We start from the raw sequence: 23,972 nt of genomic DNA on the forward strand, positions 1-23,972 counted from the left end.
CAAACATTGGTACTTTTGAGAAAGAGGAGAGAATTAAAATGGTACTAGGCCGGCGGGGAAATGCCGCGGGACCTGCTGTGCTGATAATCCAACGTGTGATTGCGCCACGCTTCGAAAAAAGTTACCAAACGGCTCAAAAATAAAACGGAACCATCACAAGTCACAACTGCGCCACCTCGCCCTCCCCGACAACAATCAAATTCTAGAGACCCAGTCAGAAAGTGAGTAACCGTTTCTGCAATGGCGGGTTTTAGGGTTTTGTGAGCACTGAGCACAGAGCCTCCATGGAAATGCCTGCCAGAAGATCCATCAACTACTCCCTCCTCAGCCAAACTCCCGACGACAAATTAACGCCGCCGTTGTTCGGTTCCTCCTCCGGCGACGCTAAAATCAACAACAGCAAGTTCGAGAGAGTCTCCGATTGGGACTCCGGCGTCGATCACCGCCAGGGGAATCGGATCGGGAATTTGCACTCCTCGTTTGGGATGCAGCGGCAGTCCAGCGAGAGCAGTTTCGGCGAGAGCTCGCTCTCCGGCGAGTTTTACGCGCCTATTCTGTCGACCGTCGCGGCGAATGAGATCGACGGATTCAGAGGCAGGTTTCCGGGAAATTCGGCAATGAGGAGCGGAGGTTCCTCTGGCAAGAGCTGGGCGCAGCAGACGGAGGAGAGTTATCAGTTACAGCTGGCATTGGCTCTTCGGCTTTCATCGGAGGCCACGTGTGCTGATGATCCCAATTTTCTGGATCCCGTGCCCGATGAATCCGCGTTGAGGCCTTCGTCTTCGTCGTTTTCCGCAGAGGCAGTGTCGCATAGGTTTTGGGTATGTTATTGTTAGTTACTTAGTTATGCCTTTAAAGCCTTTTGTTCATTGTTATTGCTATTCCAATTGTGGTTGGTTGGTTGCCAAGTTTCGGTGATAGTTAAGAACTTGTGAGCTTGAGACTGTGCGTTTTAGGTTATTAATCAACTCGGTCAGTAACCAATGGAAAAACAACAACGACTTGTGAATGGACGTTGTCATAATAATAATATGGTTCTGGACTTTGGTTCTGGTGACTGCAGCTTGAGAATATTTATTACTTTAAAACTCTGTTTGGATAATCTTCTTCAAATAAGCAATTATAGGGGAGTAGAAAACGAGAAGGTAAAATAAATTGAGAGATTAAGGGTGTGTTTGGTTTGCATTTTCACTTCATTTCTTGTTTTCATTTTTCGAAAATTGTTTTCATTTTCAAAAGATTAGAATTCTGAAAACATGTTTGGTTTGACTTCTTGTTTTTTGCTTTCAAGAAATAAAAACACTGAAAATGCGTTTTAAAAAGGAAATATATTTTTAGATTTGTTTAAAATTACATTCCTTGCTATGGCATTTTCATTTTACCCAAAATGAGGTTTCTGGTTTCAACTGAAAAGCGAGATTTTATTGTTTTCAGTTTTTGGTTCGTTTGAGAAAATATTTTCATCGAAAATGTTTTCAAAAATCCAACCAAATGCATTTTCATCACCATTTTCTGTTTCCAATGAAAATGAAAACAGAAAACAGTCAAACCGAACACCCCCTAACTTATTCACTTTAGCTTTTGGAGAAGTCAGATGAGAGAGTTTTTATAGGTCTATATAGGTTTGTCTGGATTTTCTAGGTTGTATCGATACAGGTATGCAATATTTTTGACGATGGTAAATTTTGTGGAGAATTTGAAGTTCATGAACGAGTGATTCTGGGTATTTGACTTGACTGGATGGGAATGGAACTGCTTTAGTAAAAATTCCTATTTGAAGTTGTGTTCATTAGTTGCTAAGGGTGGAGTTGGATCTTGAATTACAATGTGCAAGTCTGCTAGGATAAACAAGGATGCCAGATTTTTTCCTTTTGGTATGCTTGGAAAAAAATATCAACTACTCCCACTTGTTGTGGCACTGACAGTTGAAACATTGCCTCCTGGAATTCTGGCATTTCACTCTTAGTCTGTTCCAAGTTTGTCGTGAATCATGATTCTGGGTCTGGCACTGTGTACTGATTGTCCCATTATTATGTTCCACATGTGATGCTTCTTGAAACTAGTATTACTTAAGGAGTTGAGCCAATCTTGAAAATATGTGATGAATATTTTTGCAATATTGAGGATGACGTAATATGCTTGTTACCAACTAGTACTAGTCTCATTTTTTCATTGACAACAGAAAACTAACTTCTTGAATTGTGGCTTTTCACTGTAAATTTGTACTACTTTTGTGTGATTCTACCCAGATGAGCAGATTATCCTGTTACTATGTTCCTTAAATGGTGTTTCTCAAAGCTTGCATTGCTTGTTCTGAATACTTACTATGTTCCTGTTGCTACTTATTAATTGGAAAATGTACTGTTTTAAGGAGTCGGGTAAATCTTGAAAATGTATTTTCTATATTTTGGTGTTATTGTGGGTGATGTATAATTGTATACTTATTTACTGGAAAATGTATTATTTTAAGGATTTGGATAACTTGTGAAAATGTGTGTTAAATATTTTGGCAATATTGTGGGTGACTGAATGTGCTTTGTCCAGTAAGAGGAAATTGCTGTCAGAGGGTATAATTTTTGGGGGGAAGAAGTTAAAATATGGTTGTTAAGTTGATGTGTGAGTTAAAGTTGAAGAGGTGAAAAAACCCTTCCTCTCTTAATTATGTCCCCCCCCAAAAGAATTGCTCTAATTTTATGTAAAATTCAGGGAGTAAACTGGAATTATCTCCATCTTGATATACTTGTGTCACTCATTGGTAGGCATGCAATTAATATGTTGTTTTGTTAATAACATGCACCAGGTGAATGGATGCCTATTATACTTCGACAAAATTCCTGATGGCTTTTATCTAATTCATGGGATGGATCCATATGTATGGACTGTGTGCACCAATCTGCAGGAAAATGACCGAATTCCTCCACTTGAGACACTAAAATCTATAAATCCTTCTTCTGACTCTTCACTTGAAGTAGTTTTTGTGGATAGACGTAGCGATCCTAGCTTAAGAGAACTGCAAAACAGAGTACAAGACATTTCTTGTTGCTGCATAGAAACAACTGATGTTGTAGACCAGCTTGCGAAGCTGGTTTGCAATTGTATGGGGTGAGTCTCCTTGGCATTATTGGCTTTGAACTATTTAGCTTGCACCAGTCTAACTATGTTTTATTGTTGTAACAAGGGGTTCAGCTTCTGTATGGGAAGATGATCTTTTTCCTATATGGAGGGAGCGCATTAATGATCTAAGAGATTGCTTAGGATCTGTTGTTGTACCAATTGGCAGTCTATCTACTGGACTTTGCAGGCATCGTGCTGTATTATTCAAAGTAATACTTGAATTCTATGTGATGGTCAAGGCTGTGATTATGCATTTTGACTATATTATTATTATCTTTTTAATGGGAGTGGTGGTGGTGGAGGAATTTCAGTGGTTTAATACAAGATAAGGTCTTTGTGTTGTTTTTGTGATGACATGCTTTATTCATGATATATTCAGGTACTAGCTGACACCATTGATTTGCCTTGTCGAATTGCTAAGGGCTGTAAATATTGTTCAAGAGATGATGCCTCCTCATGTCTTGTTCGATTTGGACTTGACAGGTATTTGTTTTGTTGCTTAGCACATCTGCTATTCTGTTTACAAGTAGGACTGCAATTTAAAGAGTTGTTTTCCCATGGGCTGTGAACTGTGACCATGAAATGATGAAGTGTAAAATTATGAATATGTTGTAGTCTTGCAGTTAACATTCTGTAAACTGACATCTGTCTGAAACCATATAATTACAGGGAATACATGGTTGATCTTATTGGGAAGCCGGGTTGCTTATGCGAGCCTGATTCCTTGATCAATGGTCCATCCTCCATTTCATTTTCTTCACCCTTGCGCTTTCCTAGACATAAACCTGCTGAGCCTACCATTGATTTCAGGTCACTGGCCAAACAATATTTCTCAGATTGTATGTCTGCTGAGCTTGTCTTTGATAGTAGTTCTGCAGGTGATATTCATGTTTCCTATTCAATGTTTGATACTCTGAATCTGATCTGGTGATATTATTGTTATCATGTGTCTTGGTCTAAATGCTTATTGTTGCACTGTTTAAAATTTAAATCAACTTGTCCTTTTTATTTATATATTTCTATTTTAATGAATGGAATCATTTCTATGCTAACTCTCTGTATTCAACTTGTCAAACCTCCTAATTAAGTATGGACTTAAATAATGTGCTACAGTTTTCTTGAATTGTGTCCCTTTGCTGTTTTTATCAGTTTTTTTTTTTCTAAATTTTGTTTACTAAGTGATTAGATAGCACCCATTGCTATTTTTGTTGACTGTAATTATGTTACAAATTCCTCTTCTTTTCAATCTTAGATGTCCCAAGCATTTGATTGCCTAAGTAAAACATAAAAAGGAGTTTGGTTCTGCCGATGTTGAAATTGAATGATGTTCCATGTTCATTATTGTGGATACTTAACTTGATTTCTCAATCGTGGAATTGGAAGAACAATTCAAGTGACTTGGTCAAGCGTATTGAATGCCATTACCAATTCCTGTTTAGTTTTATGAAGAGAGGGGCTAAACATGTCAATTATTCTCTTTGCAGTTCACACAATGAATTTGAATAATGACATATTGAAGTATTTTTCTTTAAATACATACAACATTTGATCAATTTGATGTTAAAACAATTAGTGAAATGTGAGCTAGTCAATGTCTAGAATAATTCCAAAAAGCATGAACCTTGTATGAGTTAATGTAGGAAGTTTTATATTAGTTGTAGTTTAACATTCTATTCTGTTTTGTCCACATGCCAAAAGTTACCTGTGTATGTCTTAATAACTTTTATAACTGGATGCAAGTATAGGATACTCTGAATTTTTTATATTACAGTGTTATTGAAAAGATTTTGGATTCTCCATTCTAGAACAGTATGAAAGGCAGTACATGGGCAGGAACCCTGGGCCAATTCCAAATGATAACAACAAAAGTTCTCTCGTTCCTCTGCATTCACAACCTTATTGTTCAAGTGCACATGATCGAGGCTCTGAAACATTTAAATCAGGTAACCCTGCTCAGAATGCTGTAGAGCCGACAATGACAAGCCGGGATTCATTGCCTTTAAAGCATAACCGTCCTGGTCATAGAGATACAAAGACCCGACTACTGATTCCTAGCAAACCAACTAGAGAGTTTTCCCTTGATATGGAGGATTTGGACATACCGTGGACTGATCTTGATTTAAAAGGGAGAATAGGATCAGGTATTTATGCTTTTCTATAAATTGCATATTATTTAAAGTCTTTCCCTTTTTTTTAGTTGATTTGGGTGGGGTGAGGTAGGCATTTAGAAGAGAAACATTGAAAGAGAGAGAGAGAGAGAGAGAGAGAGAGAGAGAGAGAGAGCATAATCAAGGTATAAAAAGGAAGATAAGGTAGTGGTAGTGTCAATGAAAATAGAAAAGAAGAAGAAAATAACACAGTGAGCTTATCCATGCAATAAAGCTCTCCAATCCCTCTGCATATCTGACTGGGAAAACATCTGTTAAAAGAAGTCATGGTTCAGAGTATTAAAGAAAAGTCATTTGACTTGTTTCAAGTATCTGATTGCATAACAGCAGTAGGATACTAATGATGGGCTTTTGACTTGGTAGCGTCCTTGCTTTAGCAGTGAAATAAGAAAAGAAGAAAATAAGAAAAAGTAAACTAATTAATACAATAAAACACTCCAATCCCTCTTCTTATCTGAGGGAGGTTCTGTAACAATGTCATGGTTCACAGAACCAAAGAAAAGTCATTTTGACTATTCTATCACATAATAACAGTAGGATAACCATGGGCCTCTAACACGTGTAAGAGAAGAAAAAAGGAAAATGGAGTAGAGGGTGTTGGGCAAAGGAAAATTATACTTTTTAATGAGAGAAGTAGGCATGCTGCTATGAGTAAGGAGGAAACATTGGTGGGAGAGTGTAATAAAATGTACACACAAGGATTTGGAGAGGAGAAGCAAGGATTTTGGATCCCCTCCTGTTCGTAAATGACAGGATATGGTCCTGTTTGATAGAGAATGACACAAGAAGAAAAATATAATTAGTGGGTTATAATCAATCATGGTGGACCTTGTCTTGTATCTTTCTCCAACAGGATCTTATCCTCTTTCTGACCCCCTTTTGGTGCATTTACTGGAGAGACAGAGGCTGCCACTTTCTCCTGCGATAATGGAAACTGTAAAAACTAGAGCACACTGCGATTCGTATGGCGGCCTATCCAATTTCCTTTGGTGAGCTGCCCCTTGACTGCTTAAGGGGATTTAAAAACCGATTTAACACAGTCACAGAAATCAACTCCATCTCCATGAATTCTCCTCAAGTACAAGAGATGTTCCAAATCCATTGTGCAATGATGGGAGACAAAAAAGGAAACATGAATTAGGGGGTAGGGGGTAGAGAAGACTGGAGAGGTATAAAAGAATTGTGGGAGTGAATCGGTGGCATAGGCCTGGGAAGGTAGAGTCCCTGTATCAGTTTTTTTATCCCTTATTGTTGCATTTTCTGCATCTGTCCAGTATCTGTGTTGCTATTTATTGAGCAGTATTTTTTTCCCCTGTAACAGATGTCTCCTCCTTGAGTCTTTCCCATTTCATTAATACCAGTTACTAACTTACTATCAAATAACAATATGCCAAAGAAAATGTGAGGCATTGTTTCCCTATAAAATACACTATAGAAGAGGAAAAATATCACATCACCACAAGAATTTCCCATGGTCCTACAAAATGCTCTGAAGTAAACCAATAAAAACTTAGCCTATGTTAAGCACACCGTATTTAATGAGTTACTAGCATTACATGTTTCCTTTGGCATGATATGCAATTGGTATCAATAGTCATTAATTAAATTTGGTCTGATATGTTTTCAGGTTCTTTTGGAACTGTACATCATGCAGAGTGGAATGGCTCGGTAAGCCCCTCTTCTTTTTCTTTCATTGGTGCTGTATAAAATAAGATTAACTCATGGTTGTTTGTTTTTCCATGGGTTGTCTATATTGATTGTGTTTTCAGCATCTGTCATTTGCGAATTCAACTGAATCATGTGTAATTAGTATATTGATATGTGAATGAACTTTCCATCTCTATATCTGTACAATAGTCACAAATTTTAAAAGTGGTTTCTATTCAATATTTGTGAAAGATTGTGCTGGAAAAGCCACCTTAATTGCAGAATCCCTAGCCTGCCTTAGTCCCACATCGGGCGTGGTGGTTTAGTCCCACATCGACTAGAAATGGCCAAAATAGAGTATATAAATAGGGGGCAATCCTCACTTTACAAGCCAGTTTTGTAAGGTTGATTTAGGTCCAAAACCCACACTCTAGGATATTGTTTCAAAAGCATTCGGTGCTTATAGATTATATATACATAAAGGTATGATAAAATCATTGAGGGCAGTTTTTGAAAATACTTGCTGGGTCTAATGATTGATCTTGTTATAAGCTACAATTGTACTCTTAAAATAGGACTTATCATTCAAAGGTTGTGTGCTCTATCAGCAGAAATCAGTCCATAACCTGTTGTTATTTGTACTTCGTAGCCGATTGGCATCCCATTTGCCAATCTTCTTTTGAATAACTCATTGCCACACTACAACCCTACCTTGTTACAGAGATTTTCAAATTGAGTTGCACATAACCTTAGGGCACAGCTTATTAAAAATAAATAAATTCATTGTCCACGAGAATAAATGTTTTTATTGGGAAAAACCCAAGTCCTACATTGGCTAGAGATAAGGCCAAGATAGAGTACATAAGTGGGAGGCAACCCTTACCCTATGATCTAGCTTTTGGGGTTGAGTTAGGCCTAAACCCACATTCTAAGAGTTTTCCATTGAGCTATATTTCCCCTCTTTTGCTACGTTGCAATAATGAAATGCTTGTGGCATCCAAACATTGTTTTATTTATGGTGCAGTCAATTTATCAACCCTAAGGCCTCATTTATTAGTAAATAAATGAAGCCTTATTGTTGCAAGGTGGCATATTTTATTAATGCTCTTTTTTGCTTTCAACTGGAAGACTTCTGTCCTTGTACTTTTGAATCTCTATGTTTCTATTTTTCCCCCTACTATTAGTGTTATGATTTAGAATGCAATTTTTCTTTTTAATTTTTGGGAGGTGTATACAAGTGTGAAGTGTGTATTTATTTTTGATGCCGAAGTAGTGCTTAATATTTGAGTTGTATTTACATCTTTCAAAATGTTAAGCACTGCAGGAGGTTGCTGTTAAAATTCTGATGGAACAAGACTTCAAAGGTGAACGCTTCAAGGAATTCCTGAGGGAGGTATACTCTGAAGTTCTTATCTTGTTTTGTGCAGCAAAAACACCAATTGCACTTTAAGTTTTGCTTGCTATTGATTTGAGCTGTATTTTTACCTCTTTCACTAGGTTGCAATAATGAAAGGCTTACGGCATCCAAACATTGTTTTACTTATGGGTGCAGTCACTAAGCCTCCTAATCTATCAATTGTCACAGAATATTTGTCAAGGTTTTACAATATCTCATCTACCGGTTCCTTTACCTTTCCTCCTATAAGAGGGATCTCTTTTCATGGCTATAAAATATCTTACACTTGAGACCTAAAGGATTTGATTGAACTGTGCAGGGGTAGCTTGTATAGGCTGTTGCATAAACCTGGTGCCACAGAGATGTTGGATGAGAGACGTAGGCTTAGTATGGCTTATGATGTGGTAAACTTTAAGAAAATAAACATCAATTGTTTTCAGTTCTATTTATTTTTTGAATTAATATGATGTCATAACCTTTGTACCCATTGGTTAAGTATTTGTCATTTTCATGTGCAGGCTAAGGGGATGAATTATCTTCATAAACGCAATCCTCCCATTGTTCATAGAGATCTGAAATCTCCAAACCTTCTTGTTGACAAGAAATATACAGTGAAGGTAAGAATGAAATTTTCTCATGTCTGAAAAATTGTTGAGTTTCATTTAATCCGTAAGTCACCTTTCGTAGTATTGTTCCACTTCTCTGGCACTCACAAATTTCCTTCTACAATCACAAGTCATGTTTGTGTATGCTAGCTTGAAAGCACTAAGATAGTCCATCTTGAGTGACACTGTTTAGCCATCATCTCTTTTTAATTTTTTGTGAACTGGTGAAAGATAGAAATGTTACAGCAAAACTTGGTCTATGCATTGTTGATAGAAGTTTCAACATTCTGCTATAGCTGGGCTTCATTTGATTCAAATTTGACATATTGAGAAAAATCAATTTAATTCTTAAACTATATGTGCGGTGTCTTAGCAAGTTTTGTTTTCTGTGAGGGTGAGTTGGTGTTGGTCTGTTTGCTTGGGCATTATTGGAGTAATTTGAATTTTGACAGATCCTTATTTACTTGTACCTTCCCTTTAGGTTGGTGATTTTGGGCTTTCCCGACTAAAGGCAAATACATTTCTCTCATCCAAGTCTGCTGCCGGGACTGTAAGTATACTTTCAAAACGTGTATCTTCCTTTTGAATCGTTTGATTCAGATGTCATTTTTATTATTGCAAATTAAGTTGAACTCCTTTTTCTCTACTTAGCCTGAGTGGATGGCTCCAGAAGTTCTTCGTGATGAGCCATCCAATGAGAAGTCAGATGTTTACAGCTTTGGTGTCATCTTGTGGGAGCTCGCAACATTGCAACAGCCTTGGAGTAATTTGAATCCGCCACAGGTTTGTATAACTTTGATATATTTCAGTGTGCTTATGCTTATATTTTCCATTACGACTATATTGTTCTGATTTTTATGAAAGTCTTAGGCATGAGCAGGAACCACAAACAGGGGCTAAGAGAACCCTGCAGGTTTACTATAGAAGGAAGTTTAGAAAAGGAAATAATAAGTCAGATTAGTTATTTAGAGTACAGCCAATAGACAGTTTAGCAGTTGGTTAGGAAATACCCTTTAAATAATAGTTCTAAAGAGTAACAGTGGCATGTTTTGTAATAAGTGAGCTTTGACTGGGCATATTCCAGTGTGGAAAGGAGAAGTCTCCTTTTGTATTGTTCTGTACGATTCTTTACCATTTCATAGCAATAAAGTGTCTTTTTACCCCTTTTCCTCTCTAACGAGTTCTGTGTTAGAACTGTTTCCTTTCTCTGAGAAGAGATCCTTAACAGAAAGATTCTTTAAGATCTGATGACTGTAATAATATAACATCAAATAGAATGCTAATGGTATTGGTTATAGAAATCTGAAATGATTGCAAGAGATGTATATTGGTTGAAGCATGTGTTGTACTGGCCAATGATAACAAGATGAGTTTGGAGTGTTATTCTGTTTCATGGTGGCATGTTATCGAAATATAATTTTACTGTGACTGAAATTTTCATCAATATTTGTATTGCATAGTCTTCACAAGTCTGTAATGTTTTGTAGGTTGTGGCGGCTGTTGGCTTTAAGGGAAAAAGACTTGAGATACCACGTGATTTAAATCCTCAATTAGCCTCAATAATTGAGGCTTGTTGGGCCAAGTGAGTGTAGATATTTCTTTCATTTGTAGTCTGCTTGAATATTCTGCATGAATTTTATTGATATCCATGGTTTACTGCAGCGAACCCTGGAAACGCCCTTCTTTTTCAAGTATTATGGATTCTTTGAAAGTATTGCTCAAATCCCCTATGCTTCAACCTGGTCGTCCAAGCATGTCATTACTTACCTGAATGGTTGGAATCATAGTTGTTATTCATGCACATACTACAGGGTTTTTAGTTTTGATGTCCAACAGGAATACACTGTTTCAGTAGTCCCAGGTGCATACCAAATTCCGTAATGACTTTGCAATTGCATAGCATTAAATCTTGTTTGGATGTAGTATTTTTCTGTAAAAAAAATTGTGTTTTGTGATAAAGGGAATGACTATCAATTTTCAAATGGGGAGTGGGGACATTATCTTCCAGATATTGTGTCATGAATCAACTAGAAAGCTAAAACTGTTAGGTAGAGATATATGAATTATTTTATACTTTTATAACATCTCTAACCCACTTCACACGAGCCAGTTGGACTTGAAGTGTGAACAAGGCATAGACCATTTACCTTGTGTTTGAGTTTGACCTTTTTTTTTAGAATAATAGTGGTGAGAAGGATTTAAATTTATATCACATGATCATAGAAGTTGAATACGATGTCATGAACTAATTAGCTCAAAGTAAATGATCTTAGAAGGGGTTGTTAGCTTTTAGTAGGGAGGCAATATGTTAACAGAAATGAAGGGAGGGTGTTGGATCATGTATTGGGATCCTGTTCTTTGTTGTTGGGTTGCAGTGGGGTTATGCTATATTTACTTAGTTGCTGTAAATATGGTATAACCTGTACTGCTTGACAGATTTTACATTGCCCATCATGTATATTGGTATCTCTGGTATCGATTATCATTAATATATATAGATAATATTTTTGCTGATTTAAAAAAAAAAATTGGCTCAAAAGCTTAAGCTTTTAAGGTAAAGAGACAGGAATGATTTTATACTTTTATAACATCTCTAACAATTATTATTAGAATGTGAATTACTGACTCCATAGGGGTTTTGCAAAAAAAAAAAAAACACGAGCTTATAAATTCACCAAAATGATTCCTTGTGGTCACCCAAACGAGCATGTCTACCCTTCCATTAGTGTTTCTTCTACCTCACCAATGGAAAGCACGGCAAAATGGCCTTACATGTCCATTCCTTGTCTTGTTCAAATATGTTCCCAGTCAAATGTGGACAGCTTAGAGCATGCTTCTGGAATGAATCATTTTGAGGGCCTTCACATGTTTGGGTTGCTGTGTTAATGCCTAGTAAAGAAAGCCAAATATCCCCAATAAGGATAGACCAACTTATGGGTCTGTGAGAGGAAGGACAAAAGAGCTGTTTAAGTGAGAGGCTCATATAGTGTTGTAGTTAGGGGAAAGCATGACACTGATGCCTCTTTCAACAATTCAATCCAAAATCAAACCTCGTAACTTCTTCAAATAATTACACGGAATGTAGTTTTTGATCTCACCAAGCTTTCATCCAGTTCAAGAAAGATTTCTGAGAATTTGCTAGGATTTATGGTTTTTGATAAACATTTTCATTCAAAATCATCACTCCATTAGTGCCAGACAGCTGGTGCTTTGCTTTAGTAAGGTGAATGGAGCACATGTTTGGTTGATTATGAGGAGGATTTTAATGAGTTTAAAAGCACTTGTTTTTCTTTTCTTTTCTTTACTTTTATTTTGCATAACCCCTATGACTGGAGGGGTAATGTACTAATTTACATTCTTTGCCTTTATTATTGTCATTCTGTTCAAAGTAAGTTTAATATACTGAAGCGTAGTTGCAACTCAATCAAAATTAATTGGGACTTTGGGAGGCTTATGTTGAGTTATGTACTTTATTTATTTTTGGGTGTTGGAGAGGGGTTTGGTTTAAGGGGGTTGGTGTTGTTAACGTTTTTTGTTTGATGCCTTGATGGTTGTTGCTTGTAAAAGTTAGCGCATATCGTAGCCCAATGATCGAACTAATACTCGTTTGTTTTTCGGCTGCAGAGGCACAGTTGTACATTTCTGTTCTAATTCGGATTAAGAATACCTATTTTCAACGCAAAGCCAGGATACTCCATCTTTATTCCAACAAAATATGGTTTAGTTAGGTGATACTATATTTTGTGAAGAAATGTATAATTTTTTTCATCCATAATTTTGTATGAAAAATATTCTCATTGTAATTATAATCAGTTAATGATAAGCAGCTTTAACTGTCTTGGCTGCTTGATTTTTTTTTGGCGTGTTTTTCATTCCCCCTTAATCCAGACTCCAGAGTGTAGTGTTGCTTTTCCAGTTAAGCAACACAGTTCGATACAAGGGTTGGATCAGTAGGTCGACTGTCATCAACATTGAGATACCATTTTAAATACAAGCAACTAAAGCATGGCAAAATAAGTGGCAATGTTATAAAAATCGAACAGGCGATTGACTCGATAGAGGTACCAAGAGTAAATGGTTAAATTGCATGAATCGGTAAAAAAATAAAATTGGAATGATTAAATATGGAATCTATACTTTCTGTTTTTTTTTTTGCTGGGTTGGAAATATATACTTTGTTTTGCCTTGCTGAGTTGGAAATATGAATGAATTTAAACGAAGTGGTTTAACAAAAGTTTGCAAATGCGGTCAGTTAGATTGGGCTGTTCCTGTGTGTTTAATGACACTCGATAGAAGTATTTTGAGACAACTGAGATATTGATAGAATTTTTTGTGGGAATAGTAGGTGAAATGTGCATTCAAAAGAGAGAAAAGATAACATTAAGAATGTTTAATGTATGAAGTTAAATATTTACTCTCTAAATTTTGTATTCTAATTTATAATATAAGATTGATTATTGTTATAAAATTAAATTAAACTTAAAATAGTTAACGAAAAGCTAAATAGCTTGTGGTGTCTATTTAATAAATCTTTTTCACATTCGTGATTTGGCTTCTTTTCGCAGACGCTTCATTTCTTTATAGCGCATTACTGACTCTTTAATTAGGGGTAGATCCGCAGATCCACATCAGGTGTTCAAGAAAAATTACGTTGTCTGACTATAACAATTACAATCTACTGCATCTGGCTGTCTAGGAACAAGTTGATCTTTGAAGATTATCAATTTTTTTGTAATAGAGGTTATTAGCAAGATTAAGTTTCTTATGTATAGACAAGCGCACCTATTGCATTTGTTTTAGCATCTTGATATAGGTCTTCTTGTATTAGGGAGACTTTTGATTTTCTCTAACTGCGGGTGTGTCCAGTTTATTGTTGTATCATTTTGGGTTTAATATAATTTACATTTTTCTCAAAAAAATAAACCTTTTAGGGAAGTACCACTAGAAAAAGTTATTTAAATTGTAGAAAGTGAAAAAAATATGATGTATGGTCCTGGGATTTAATAAAAAATCATGGCATATAAACTTAAGCTACTTGAACTAGTTGCACTTCTAAAGTTACTACGTGCTTTATACCCAAACTAGTAGCTCCTGTCCAACCTATGTATGACATTGCCATGACTCGAGCGGTGCCAAATGAGCAGCAACAAGGCAGCAATTTTTTCAAGTTCTAATCAAAAGTGCGAAGCAAGGACGATATTTTCTAATTGTTAATGGGTTAAAATCATGCGATAAATATGCCCACTGCTAAGGTTTTATTTAGAAGAGCTAGAGGGAAGGAATTTGGGCTATAGTGTGGGCCATGAGAATAATAAGAGAGAAAAGAATGAGAGCAATTTTCCGTTATTAGGAACCAACAGAGTTTAACACTCTGTTTGGAGCAGTTAACTTGGGCACAAAGTATCGATGAGATGAGCAGGCTGAAAGTGTCTTAGTGAGCATACTACACAGTCTCTTTTCCGCGAATAAATATCATTGGCTGACTTTGACAAAAATATCTAGCCCCAGTTGGAGTCTTGTGTTATCTATTCATAATTTGGTCGGTGCCACCGCCTTCTCATCCTTTATAAACTCATACCTTGCCTTCGTCTTCCTTTCAAGCATTCTCAACCATGAACTCGTCTCCGTCTTCTTCCCAGTTACCTTCATCAAGCGCTGATTTTGACAAGTTAAATAGTTTGCCGCGCTTCCGCCCACTTGAATGCTTGCAAGGGAACCCGGTTCCGGCGTTCCTGTCCAAGACTTTCGAACTCGTCGACGATCCCTCGCTGGATCCGATCATATCCTGGGGCTCCACCGGTGTTAGCTTCGTGGTGTGGGATCCTACCCTGTTTGCAAGACACGTCTTGCCGAGGAATTTCAAGCATAACAATTTCTCCAGTTTTGTTCGCCAGTTAAATACCTATGTGGGTACTCTATGTATTTTTATTTTATTTTTTATGTTTCTATTGTAAGTTTGTAACTGGTTTGATTTGATGAAGATCAACCATGTGTAATTATTTGATTTGAGACATTGTTTTGTCAACTGGGAATGAACTTTTTTTTCTTTTTCAAGTGTATCCTAAGTTTCTCTTGATGCTTTAAGATAATGTATTATGTATCTAACTTTGGAATGATTGTATGTGTTTAAGCAGGTACAGTAGTGAGCCATTTGTTATTTGTGATTTTTTTTGCTTTCTTATTTGTCTCTTGTTAAAAGTGAACTTCCATGTTGTGGACTTTTCTATGTTAGCCCCTATGACTACTGATGGAGCTGTGTGATAAGAATATGGATAAGAATATGGTTCAGATATTGTTCTATGTGGATTGTAGCACTAGAACTGGCAGCAGAAAGAATGTCTCTCTGAGTGTCTACTGTAAGTAGGGAGTGGATTGCATCCTCAGCAGGTAGTGTTCTATGTTTCTGTGTGGCGTTGTGTATGCTGCCAGAACTTATATACTGTTATCATTTTGATCATTTCCTTTTGTTTGTGTAAAGCTTGTTTTGGATTCACAGATTGCAAATTCCAACACAGCTTCATCTGCTCCTCTAATGACTTGAACTCTGGTGTGTCTAAACCAAAATTTATTTTTCTGCTCCATTGATTCTCAATTCACTTGGCATTTTTATCCAGGGATTCCGCAAGATTGACACTGAAAAATGGGAGTTTTTCAATGAAGCTTTCCAGCGAGGAAAGAGACATCTTCTGAAGAACATCCGGAGGCGCGGGCCACCTCAGTCCCATCAGGTTGGTGGCAATATTGTGCCTTATTCCGATGCAGATAAGGCCGGGCTTGAATTTGAGCTAGAAAGTCTAAGGAAAGAAAGGAGTGTGCTAATGCAAGAGGTGGTTGAGTTGCAACAACAGCAGAGAACGACACTTCAACGTGCGAGACAGGTGAATCAGAGGCTTCAATCTGCAGAACTGATACAGAAACAAATGGTTTCTTTCTTGGCAAGGTTATTTGAAAAGCCAGCATTTTTAACCAGTCTCCAGCATGCGAAGGAACAAAGAGATTTAGGGTGTCCTAAAGTTAGAAGGAGATTTATCAAGCAGCACCAAGGCCAAACAGAAATATCAGATTTTTTAAATGAAGGGCAGATTGTAAGATACCAACCTGATTGGAGAAATGTAACCACCTCTTCTGAAATACAAGAAATGTATCCAGTTTCACTTGAAGAGTCTCCAAATTACCTTTCTCAGGCTTTGGCAAAAGAATTTAGTGAAGGCACAGAGAATCTGATATCAGATGAAGTCATGTCAATTGCTGACACCATGGGGTTTAAGTCATCAAGCTTTGGACTTGATGGTAACCTTTTCAAAGGGAAAAATGTCATGAGCTCAAACGAAGGTCTTCTTGCAGAGGAGTTTGTGTCTTTCCCAGAGGATTTGACCAAGGAGACAGGATTTCCAGAGTTTTCACCTCTTGGAACTGAAGGCATCATCAAGCGAGAAGATAAACGGAACACCAACTTTGATGTTAGTGGTGCTGATTCAAGCTCTGGGAATGAACAGTGGGGAAATCCTATCAATTATGAAGTGCCAGAATTTGTAGTCACAAGTGGTATGACAGACATGTGGGATATTAACTATTTAACTCACAGCAAGTGACAGAAAGTATCCCAACTGATGATTCAACACTTGATGAAAAAGAAAGATAATATAAATAAGAATATGGATGCATCGGGCTTCATCTGCTTCTGCACATATTGTGCTGTGTTTAGTTCCCAGGGGTCCAATTATTAAATAAATTGATTTGTAACTGGTGCTCATTCACTAATCACCAGGTTTCATTCTTTTAGATTAGTTGTGTAGTTGTTCATGCTAGTAGTTATGAACCAAATTCTTAATTTAAATATGTTAAGATTTAAAGAATTTGTGAAACTTTATATCATATTAGTGTTTTGGTACTGTAATAAAATTCCTAGCATCAAAAAACAATTTACTATATTTTTTAAAGGAGAAAACAGCTTACTATTAATCATATTTAAGTTGGGTATCACAGATATGTTGAGAATTAAGTATTGAAAAAAAATATTAATTTTAGGTTTAAATATATTTTTAAGTACTTGCAAATTAGTATTTTTTTATTTTCGTCCTTTTAAAAAAAATTATTTTAACTCTTGTAAAATATATTTGTTTTATTTTTGGTTCTTAAAATATCTTAGATAATACTTTTTTCACCCATCAAAACATTATCTTTCATTCACATGGATAAAAAAAATCATATCCAAACACTCTCCAAATCAATAATATTCTAAAAATATTTAAAAATATTTTAATTTTGACTAAAATATAATAATAGTCTCATTATTTTTTGGTTATAAACTAATCCTTTAATTTTTTTAAAGTTTTAAAATGATTCTCTTATTTAATTCATGCCAATTTAATTATTTTCAAAAATTGATTTTTGAATTTTAAAAGATGGTTTTGAATATTTTTTGATGAAAATAAGTTCAAAGATGATTTGTACATTTTAGGCTTTAATTTGTATTATGGTTAATTTAAAATATTTAAACGTGATATAGTCTTTACACAAAAATGTGATACACATATTTTTATTTTTAATTTCAAGTTTTAGGAAGCCGTTAAAAAAAACTCCATTAAATGTTTTTAATTTTGTTTGTTTTGTTTCAACCAAGATCACAGTTGAATGTGGGAAGGGAGCTTCACTCCTCACTGGTGGCCTTCATTCACACATGATATAATAATCCCTATCGCAGCCTACTTATAAACACTCCACCTCCTTCCATCTCTCTCTTTATATTTTTTTATTAATTCATGTAAATTAGGATTAGGGTTTATCTCAAATTTGCACCGTACAATTTTAAATCAGAACTTCCGTTCTCATTCATCCCCCCCTTCCCAATAAAACCGACGCGACAATCAATAACCAGGATGCTATTTTCTTGCTGCAAATCCAGTTCCTCAATTGAGAGCGCATTAGGGTTTTAGATTCGAATGAGCATGGAGAGCACGCGCAGATCGTTGGACAGATCCAGAGAACCAGGTCCCAAGAAGCCTCGATTGATCGACGAACTCAGCGCCCGACAGTTACCTCAACGCACTGCGGCAGTTACTACGCTGGCGTCTACGAGGTTTCGAGCAAATGACAGAGACTCCGAAATCAGCGATTTGGGTCGTGGCGGTGGCGGCGGCGGGTATCAGCCGCAGCCTCCGCCGCACCAAGAGCTTGTGACTCAATACAAGACCGCACTTGCTGAGCTCACTTTCAATTCGAAGCCGATAATTACCAACTTGACTATTATTGCAGGAGAGAATCTCTCTGCTGCCAAGGCAATTGCTGCTGCTGTTTGTGCTAACATTATAGAGGTGAACAAAATGTGCGGTTGTTTATGTTAATGTTCATTGAATTGAATTGTAATGGATTTGGAATGAAGAAAGAGCAATTCGAGTTAATCTCTCTGATTTTTTATAAGTGGTGTTGCTATTGTTTGTCATGCTATGCGGTGAATTAAGTTTGAATTAGTGTTGTACCTTGGTGGAATGCTAGTCAGAAAGAGGGCATTCTTGATTCGTTGAAATTGAATTTTTTTCATCTCATTTCATTGGCCCTGTAGATATAGATTGGGTCTTAAGTGGTACACTCTGCCCTGCACCTTAAAAGAACAAAAAACATATTTAGTTTTCCAATCAATGCCCTTTGGCCAAATGACGGTGGTTTGGTATTTTGATTGGGTGTGTAACTGGTAATGAGCACCATTGGAGAGTGGTTTTTGTATGCACAGGGGATTGAGAATCCTGGAAAACATGGAATTTTTCATTTACAAGAGAGAAGTGAACCCCAACAGTTTCCAATCTCAATCAGTGCTAAAGTTCACTTTTGGTGAAATTTGCAGCTATTTTCCTTGTTTTCATATGTCAGGGCAATCTTATTTCTCTCATTGTGTCTTTGTATTATGGAAAAAGGTCTTGTTTAATTGAAATGAGTTCATGACTTTCCAGGTTCCAAGTGATCAAAAACTGCCATCTCTTTACCTCTTAGACAGTATTGTTAAGAACATCAGACGGGATTATATAAAGTATTTTGCTTCCAGACTACCTGAGGTCAGATATTTATTATCTTTAACCATTTACCTTCATGCCTTTATTTTGATATGCTTATTATTGTATATGATGAATCCTTTAGATTGTGAAGTTATGAAATTTTATACTGAACTACTTTGATTTGTGATAGAAGTTATTTACACGAATCAAGAGATTGTAAGAATTATTGTATTTCCCTTACAAATAAATAATCTATTTATAATGAAATGGAACCATCTTTTCCCTTTGCATTTTTCCTGTGATATATGTTTTCTAATTCTATACACCTATTTTTAACTAGGTACTACTACTTTACATTTTAGGTATTCTGCAAGGCTTACAGACAGGTTGATCCTTGTGTGCATTCAAGTATGAAACATCTTTTTGGAACTTGGAAAGGAGTCTTTCCTCCTCAGTCCCTTCAGATGATTGAGAAGGAACTTGGCTTTGCACCTGCAGTCAATGGTTCGGCTTCAGTGTCTGCTACAGTCAGGAGTGATTTGCAGTCACAACGCCCACCTCATAGTATCCATGTGAATCCCAAGTATTTAGAAAGGCAGCGTCTTCAGCAGTCAAGTAGGGTAGGTGAACCATTGCATCAAAACTTGTCCCTTTAAGGTTTGAAATGATGGATTTTGGTAGGAATCAGTCTAGATTTGACACTGTTACTGAATTTTTTGTGATGAACTGAAATTTGCAGTCATGTGTTCATTGGATGATGAAACAGGACTGGAAGACATGTCATTTATGAGACACTATACAGTATTCTTGCAATAAGTGTATTTGGATTGCAATTTTCCATTGAAGTAATTTGAATTTCTTTATTCTTCTTAATCATGAATTATCCTGATTTGGTGGTTCTGTTTAAGGTTTGACATATGACATGTGCTATTAACCTTTTTATACATTATTTTGAAGATCTTAATATTATTTTTATATACATATTTTAGATTTCTGTTTTCACTTTGTTACTTTATCTTGAAGTCTGATTCACAATTCAAGTCTTTTGATCCACCAACTCTTGTACTTATTTCTTTTGCCATGTCCTTTTTTTATGTCATGAAGAGCAAAGGAGTAGTTAGTGATATGACTGGAGCTGTTTTAAACTCAAATGAGGATTCGGAGAGGCCAGATAGAGCTGCTGCACGACCCTGGCTGGATCCGAGGATTAACATGCTTGTATGTGAAGTAGCTTTTCTTTTCCTCTTTATACTATTCACTCTAATGAGGATTAACATGCTTGTATGTGAAGGAGCTGTTTTAAACTCAAATGAGGGTTGTTGTCATCTTTTAATCTAGTGGTGTATATTGCAGAATAATCAGCACACACACAGAGATGCATTTAATGATTCTGTTACTGAAAAGAGCATTGATGGATCATACGGAAGCAGTGAATATAGTTCTGTCATTTCAAGTAATTTGGTCTCAGGGGCTGGAAGAACTGGAAGTAAGCTCATTGATTTAGGACATGACAAAACATGGTTCAAAACAGATGGGGGTGATGCAGATACTACATCTGGGCAAAGAAATGGTTTTGGTCTCAAGCGTAGTTTTTCAAATCAAGAAGCACCAAAGTCCATGAATTTGGATGCACATCGTCAGCCAAGACAAAGCATAACTAACTTACGGAACAATGTGATGTCAGGTAACTGGAAAACTTCTGAAGAAGAGTTCACACGGGATGAGATGAACAATGGTTTGATTGATCATGGACCCAATGTATTAAGCAATTTGAGCACAGACACATGGATGACTGATGATGAAAATTTGGTAAGCATGCCGAAAGGGTCAGTTGCACTTTGTCATTTATTCATCCAATTGCAGTTTTTCTCCTACTTTATAACATGAAGTGCATTCCTTTGATTTAACATGATTTTTTTTGAAATGGTGTCCCATGTCCTCCAAATTAGTAAAACTCGTGTTGATTTGAAAAGCACTTGTCCCACGAGTAATTGTTTCACGTAACAATTAAGACCAGTTAATGGTGTCTAATTTTAACCAGAAGACTCCACTTACGGTATAAGACTATAAGCTTATCACTTTTTGCACTATTAGAAACATCATTTAGAGTCGTCGTATCCCATTAAAAAAGTCACTTGTGTAAGCTTCTAATCAATCCCTATCTTGAAAGATGGGGGACATTACAGAAAATCATAAAGGAGGGGGCAAATTGCTTGGTAGTTAGTGCAATAGAACTAGTAGTGTGGTAACATGAAATTAACCCTATTATTTAACTTTTGTATCAAAGAAGTTCTTTTATAATCGTTCTAGGGCTGAATGCCTGAATTCCCTAAAGATAATATGCCTAATTTTGTTGATTAAAACAAACACTAATTTATCAAAGTCGAGCATTCCAAAGTTCTAAATATCCTAATACAAATGAAGAAAAAAACCCTAATAATTAAACCACTTAATCCCTAATTAAAAAGCCTTAAATTTCAGATGCATCACAAATTAATACAATGATCTTAAGTTATATATATATATATATATATATATATATATATATATATATATATATATATTATTGGTTATACTTGACTGATTTATTTTTTCCATGTGCAGGAAGGTGAAGATCACCTCCACCTCCAAATCACACGCCCAATTGGGACAAAGGTCGATAGAGAAATATCCACTGTTAAGAAACAACTACCTGGTTTGGGGGGCCATCCACCATCATCATGGCAATTGCAGAAGCACCACTCAATTGATAAGTTGAATCTAAAGCCAGATTACTCTGAAGGATTTGTGTCCACTCTTAGTGGCTTACCAACCAATGCAAGTTCTTTGGCTGTCAAGAAGGGGAACCAATCCTTTATGTCCAATGCAGTAGTAGGAATGACCAAATTTGTGGGACAACAATTTGATTCGGGTGAAACTGAATCCCCTTCTGGGCAGTCACCTTTGCGGCAACAGTCTCCATCACTGCCAGGAACAGTACACCACCCTCATTCAATGCAAAACTTGGCTAACCAAGAATTGCCACCGAGTCTCAAAACCTCTCAACTTTTGGGAGGTCAGATAATCAGTCAGCATATTAGAGATCACTCACCTACCCTTCGTCCCATTGTAAAGGTTGGTAACTTGCGAAGATCACAAGAAAAGGATATGCAGGGCCCATTATCTTCCATGACCTCTCTTCGACCAAAGCTTCAGCAAAAGCAGCTGAACCCATCTCAGACTGAAGTTACTGCTACAACTAAGCTGCCCCAGTCTAAAGTTTCTTTAACCAGAGGAACTTCAGAACAGTTGACCACAAATAATTTGTCAGCTGCACCTGTCAAAACTGGAATCATCCCCAAGAAATCAATTACCAGTAATCTGGATCCAAGGAAGCGTCCATCTCAGACTGGGGTTCAGCCTACTCAGTCTGGTAGGCCTACCACATTAATTTCTTCAGGGTCTGCTGTGGCATCACCATCTTCATTAGATCCTCTGCATAATGATTCATCTACACTGCCAAAAAAACCTAAAGGAAAGGCTGGACAACCACCACAAAGGCTTTCTACTCAACCACCTGCTTCCTCTAATGTTAGCAGTTCCTCAGCTCCGATCTTAAATGCGGCCAAAAATAATAAACCAAATCCAATTGCAAACCTTTTAAGCACATTGGTTGCAAAGGGTTTGATATCTGCCGAAACAGAATCACCAACTACGGTACCAAGCGTGGCACCAAAGGGATCCAAAGATCAAACTGAGATCATTACCACCAGTTGTTCTTTACCAGTTACATCAATTTCTGGTTCTGCAGCTGTCCCAGTATCGTCTTCCGAAGATGAGGTAGATGCTGCTACAAAAACCTGTCTTGCCTCACCTCAATCAACTAGCACGGAAATCAGAAATCTCATTGGCTTTGATTTTAGACCTAATGTAATTCGAGAATTCCACCCATCTGTAATTAGGGAATTATGGGATGATATCCCTCATCATTGCAAAGTTTGCGGTATTAAGCTTAAACAAGAAGAACTCTTTAATAGACACTTGGAGTGGCATGCCACAAGAGAACATGGTCCAATTAAGGCATCAAGAAGTTGGTATGCGAAGTCAAGTGATTGGATTGCTGGCAAGGCAGAATATTCATCTGAGTCCGAGTTTAATGATTCTGTTGATGTACACGACGAAAAAACAGGCAGCAGTCAATTGGATACGATGGTTCTAGCAGATGAAAACCAGTGTCTGTGTGTATTGTGCGGCGAGCTATTTGAAGATGTGTACTGTCATGAAAGGAATGAGTGGATGTTCAAAGGGACCATTTACATGAACTATTCAGATGTCAATAGTGAGATGGAAAGTGGAAATGTGGGTCCCATCATTCATGCCAAATGCTTATCAGAGAACTCAATCATCACCAATTTGGTAAGGCCTATTATCTGATATTAGTGGACGTCTTCCAGTCTGATGTTTAAATTCCAAAGCTTCAATTTGTCTACTTGAAGGAGTGTGTTTAAATTTTTGGTAGTAATTTGATTGGACCTGTTCTATTTTTTGCAGGATAATGATTAATGGTATGCTTCTATAGCATTTGAGCTTTGGCATAGTCAGAAAAGCTTACCAAGGGTAGCCCATCCAGTTTCACATTGCATACTAAATTTTGATGGCTTCTTATACTTAAAATTTATTGCCTCTAACTGGTTCTTAGAGAGGTCAAACAAATTTTGTTCTTTTTCTTTATTTTTCATGTACCCGGGAAAAAAAATGCGTAGTGGCCAAAATATATAAATGCGAGATAAATTTTTGCAGCTAAACTTACTCGTTGATGTGGTTGTGCTAACTTTTTTTCACTATGGAGAGGCGGATTTTCTGCATTTAACATATCTGGCGATAATACTTGGCAATGAACCGTGGCCATGTAATCTGAATGTCCGATGAAGTTATGTGTCCGATAACCTTAAAACTCCGTTATCCTCTCACCCTATTGTTCCTCGCAAGATGGAACCATTAATATTAATATTATTCTTTGTTGATTACTTTTAAAAGTCACGCGTCATCATAACTTATGGTTTGGTGCATACTC

At 36.7% G+C, this 23,972-nt stretch overlaps 3 protein-coding genes across 6 annotated transcripts; all 3 read left to right on the plus strand.

Annotated features, from left to right (window-relative positions):
- Nucleotides 1–12,947, plus strand: LOC114407165 (serine/threonine-protein kinase CTR1-like). Of its 2 annotated transcripts, XR_003665612.1 has the most exons (16): nt 1–821; nt 2,801–3,102; nt 3,179–3,323; nt 3,494–3,597; nt 3,784–3,992; nt 4,920–5,255; nt 6,910–6,950; nt 8,254–8,322; nt 8,427–8,527; nt 8,645–8,729; nt 8,844–8,942; nt 9,412–9,480; nt 9,582–9,713; nt 10,418–10,512; nt 10,593–10,791; nt 12,555–12,947. XR_003665612.1 is itself a non-coding variant. In XM_028370167.1 (15 exons), exons 1-15 carry the CDS (start codon nt 285–287, stop codon nt 10,699–10,701), a joined length of 2,433 nt encoding a protein of 810 aa, XP_028225968.1. In that variant the 5' UTR covers nt 1–284; the 3' UTR covers nt 10,702–10,937. The 2 variants fall into 2 exon arrangements, 1 of the variants encoding a protein (XP_028225968.1); XM_028370167.1 differs by lacking the exon at nt 12,555–12,947 and having other exon boundaries at nt 10,593–10,937.
- Nucleotides 12,948–14,310: 1,363 nt separating this feature from the next.
- Nucleotides 14,311–16,805, plus strand: LOC114407167 (heat stress transcription factor A-3-like). Its single transcript, XM_028370168.1, has 2 exons — nt 14,311–14,836; nt 15,545–16,805. Exons 1-2 carry the CDS (start codon nt 14,543–14,545, stop codon nt 16,520–16,522), a joined length of 1,272 nt encoding a protein of 423 aa, XP_028225969.1. The 5' UTR covers nt 14,311–14,542; the 3' UTR covers nt 16,523–16,805.
- Nucleotides 16,806–17,555: 750 nt separating this feature from the next.
- Nucleotides 17,556–23,703, plus strand: LOC114407164 (polyadenylation and cleavage factor homolog 4-like). Of its 3 annotated transcripts, XM_028370165.1 has the most exons (7): nt 17,556–18,244; nt 18,878–18,979; nt 19,282–19,539; nt 20,024–20,137; nt 20,273–20,728; nt 21,524–23,314; nt 23,450–23,703. In XM_028370165.1, the coding sequence occupies exons 1-7, from the start codon at nt 17,873–17,875 to the stop codon at nt 23,459–23,461; spliced, it is 3,105 nt and encodes a 1,034-aa protein (XP_028225966.1). In that variant the 5' UTR covers nt 17,556–17,872; the 3' UTR covers nt 23,462–23,703. The 3 variants fall into 3 exon arrangements, with proteins under 3 accessions (XP_028225966.1, XP_028225965.1, XP_028225967.1); XM_028370164.1 differs by lacking the exon at nt 23,450–23,703 and having other exon boundaries at nt 21,524–23,332; XM_028370166.1 differs by lacking the exon at nt 17,556–18,244 and having other exon boundaries at nt 18,876–18,979; nt 19,260–19,539.
- Nucleotides 23,704–23,972: the final 269 nt, after the last annotated feature.

Source organism: Glycine soja, chromosome 3 (genome assembly GCF_004193775.1).
Source record: "Glycine soja cultivar W05 chromosome 3, ASM419377v2, whole genome shotgun sequence".
Taxonomy (NCBI): domain Eukaryota; kingdom Viridiplantae; phylum Streptophyta; class Magnoliopsida; order Fabales; family Fabaceae; genus Glycine; species Glycine soja.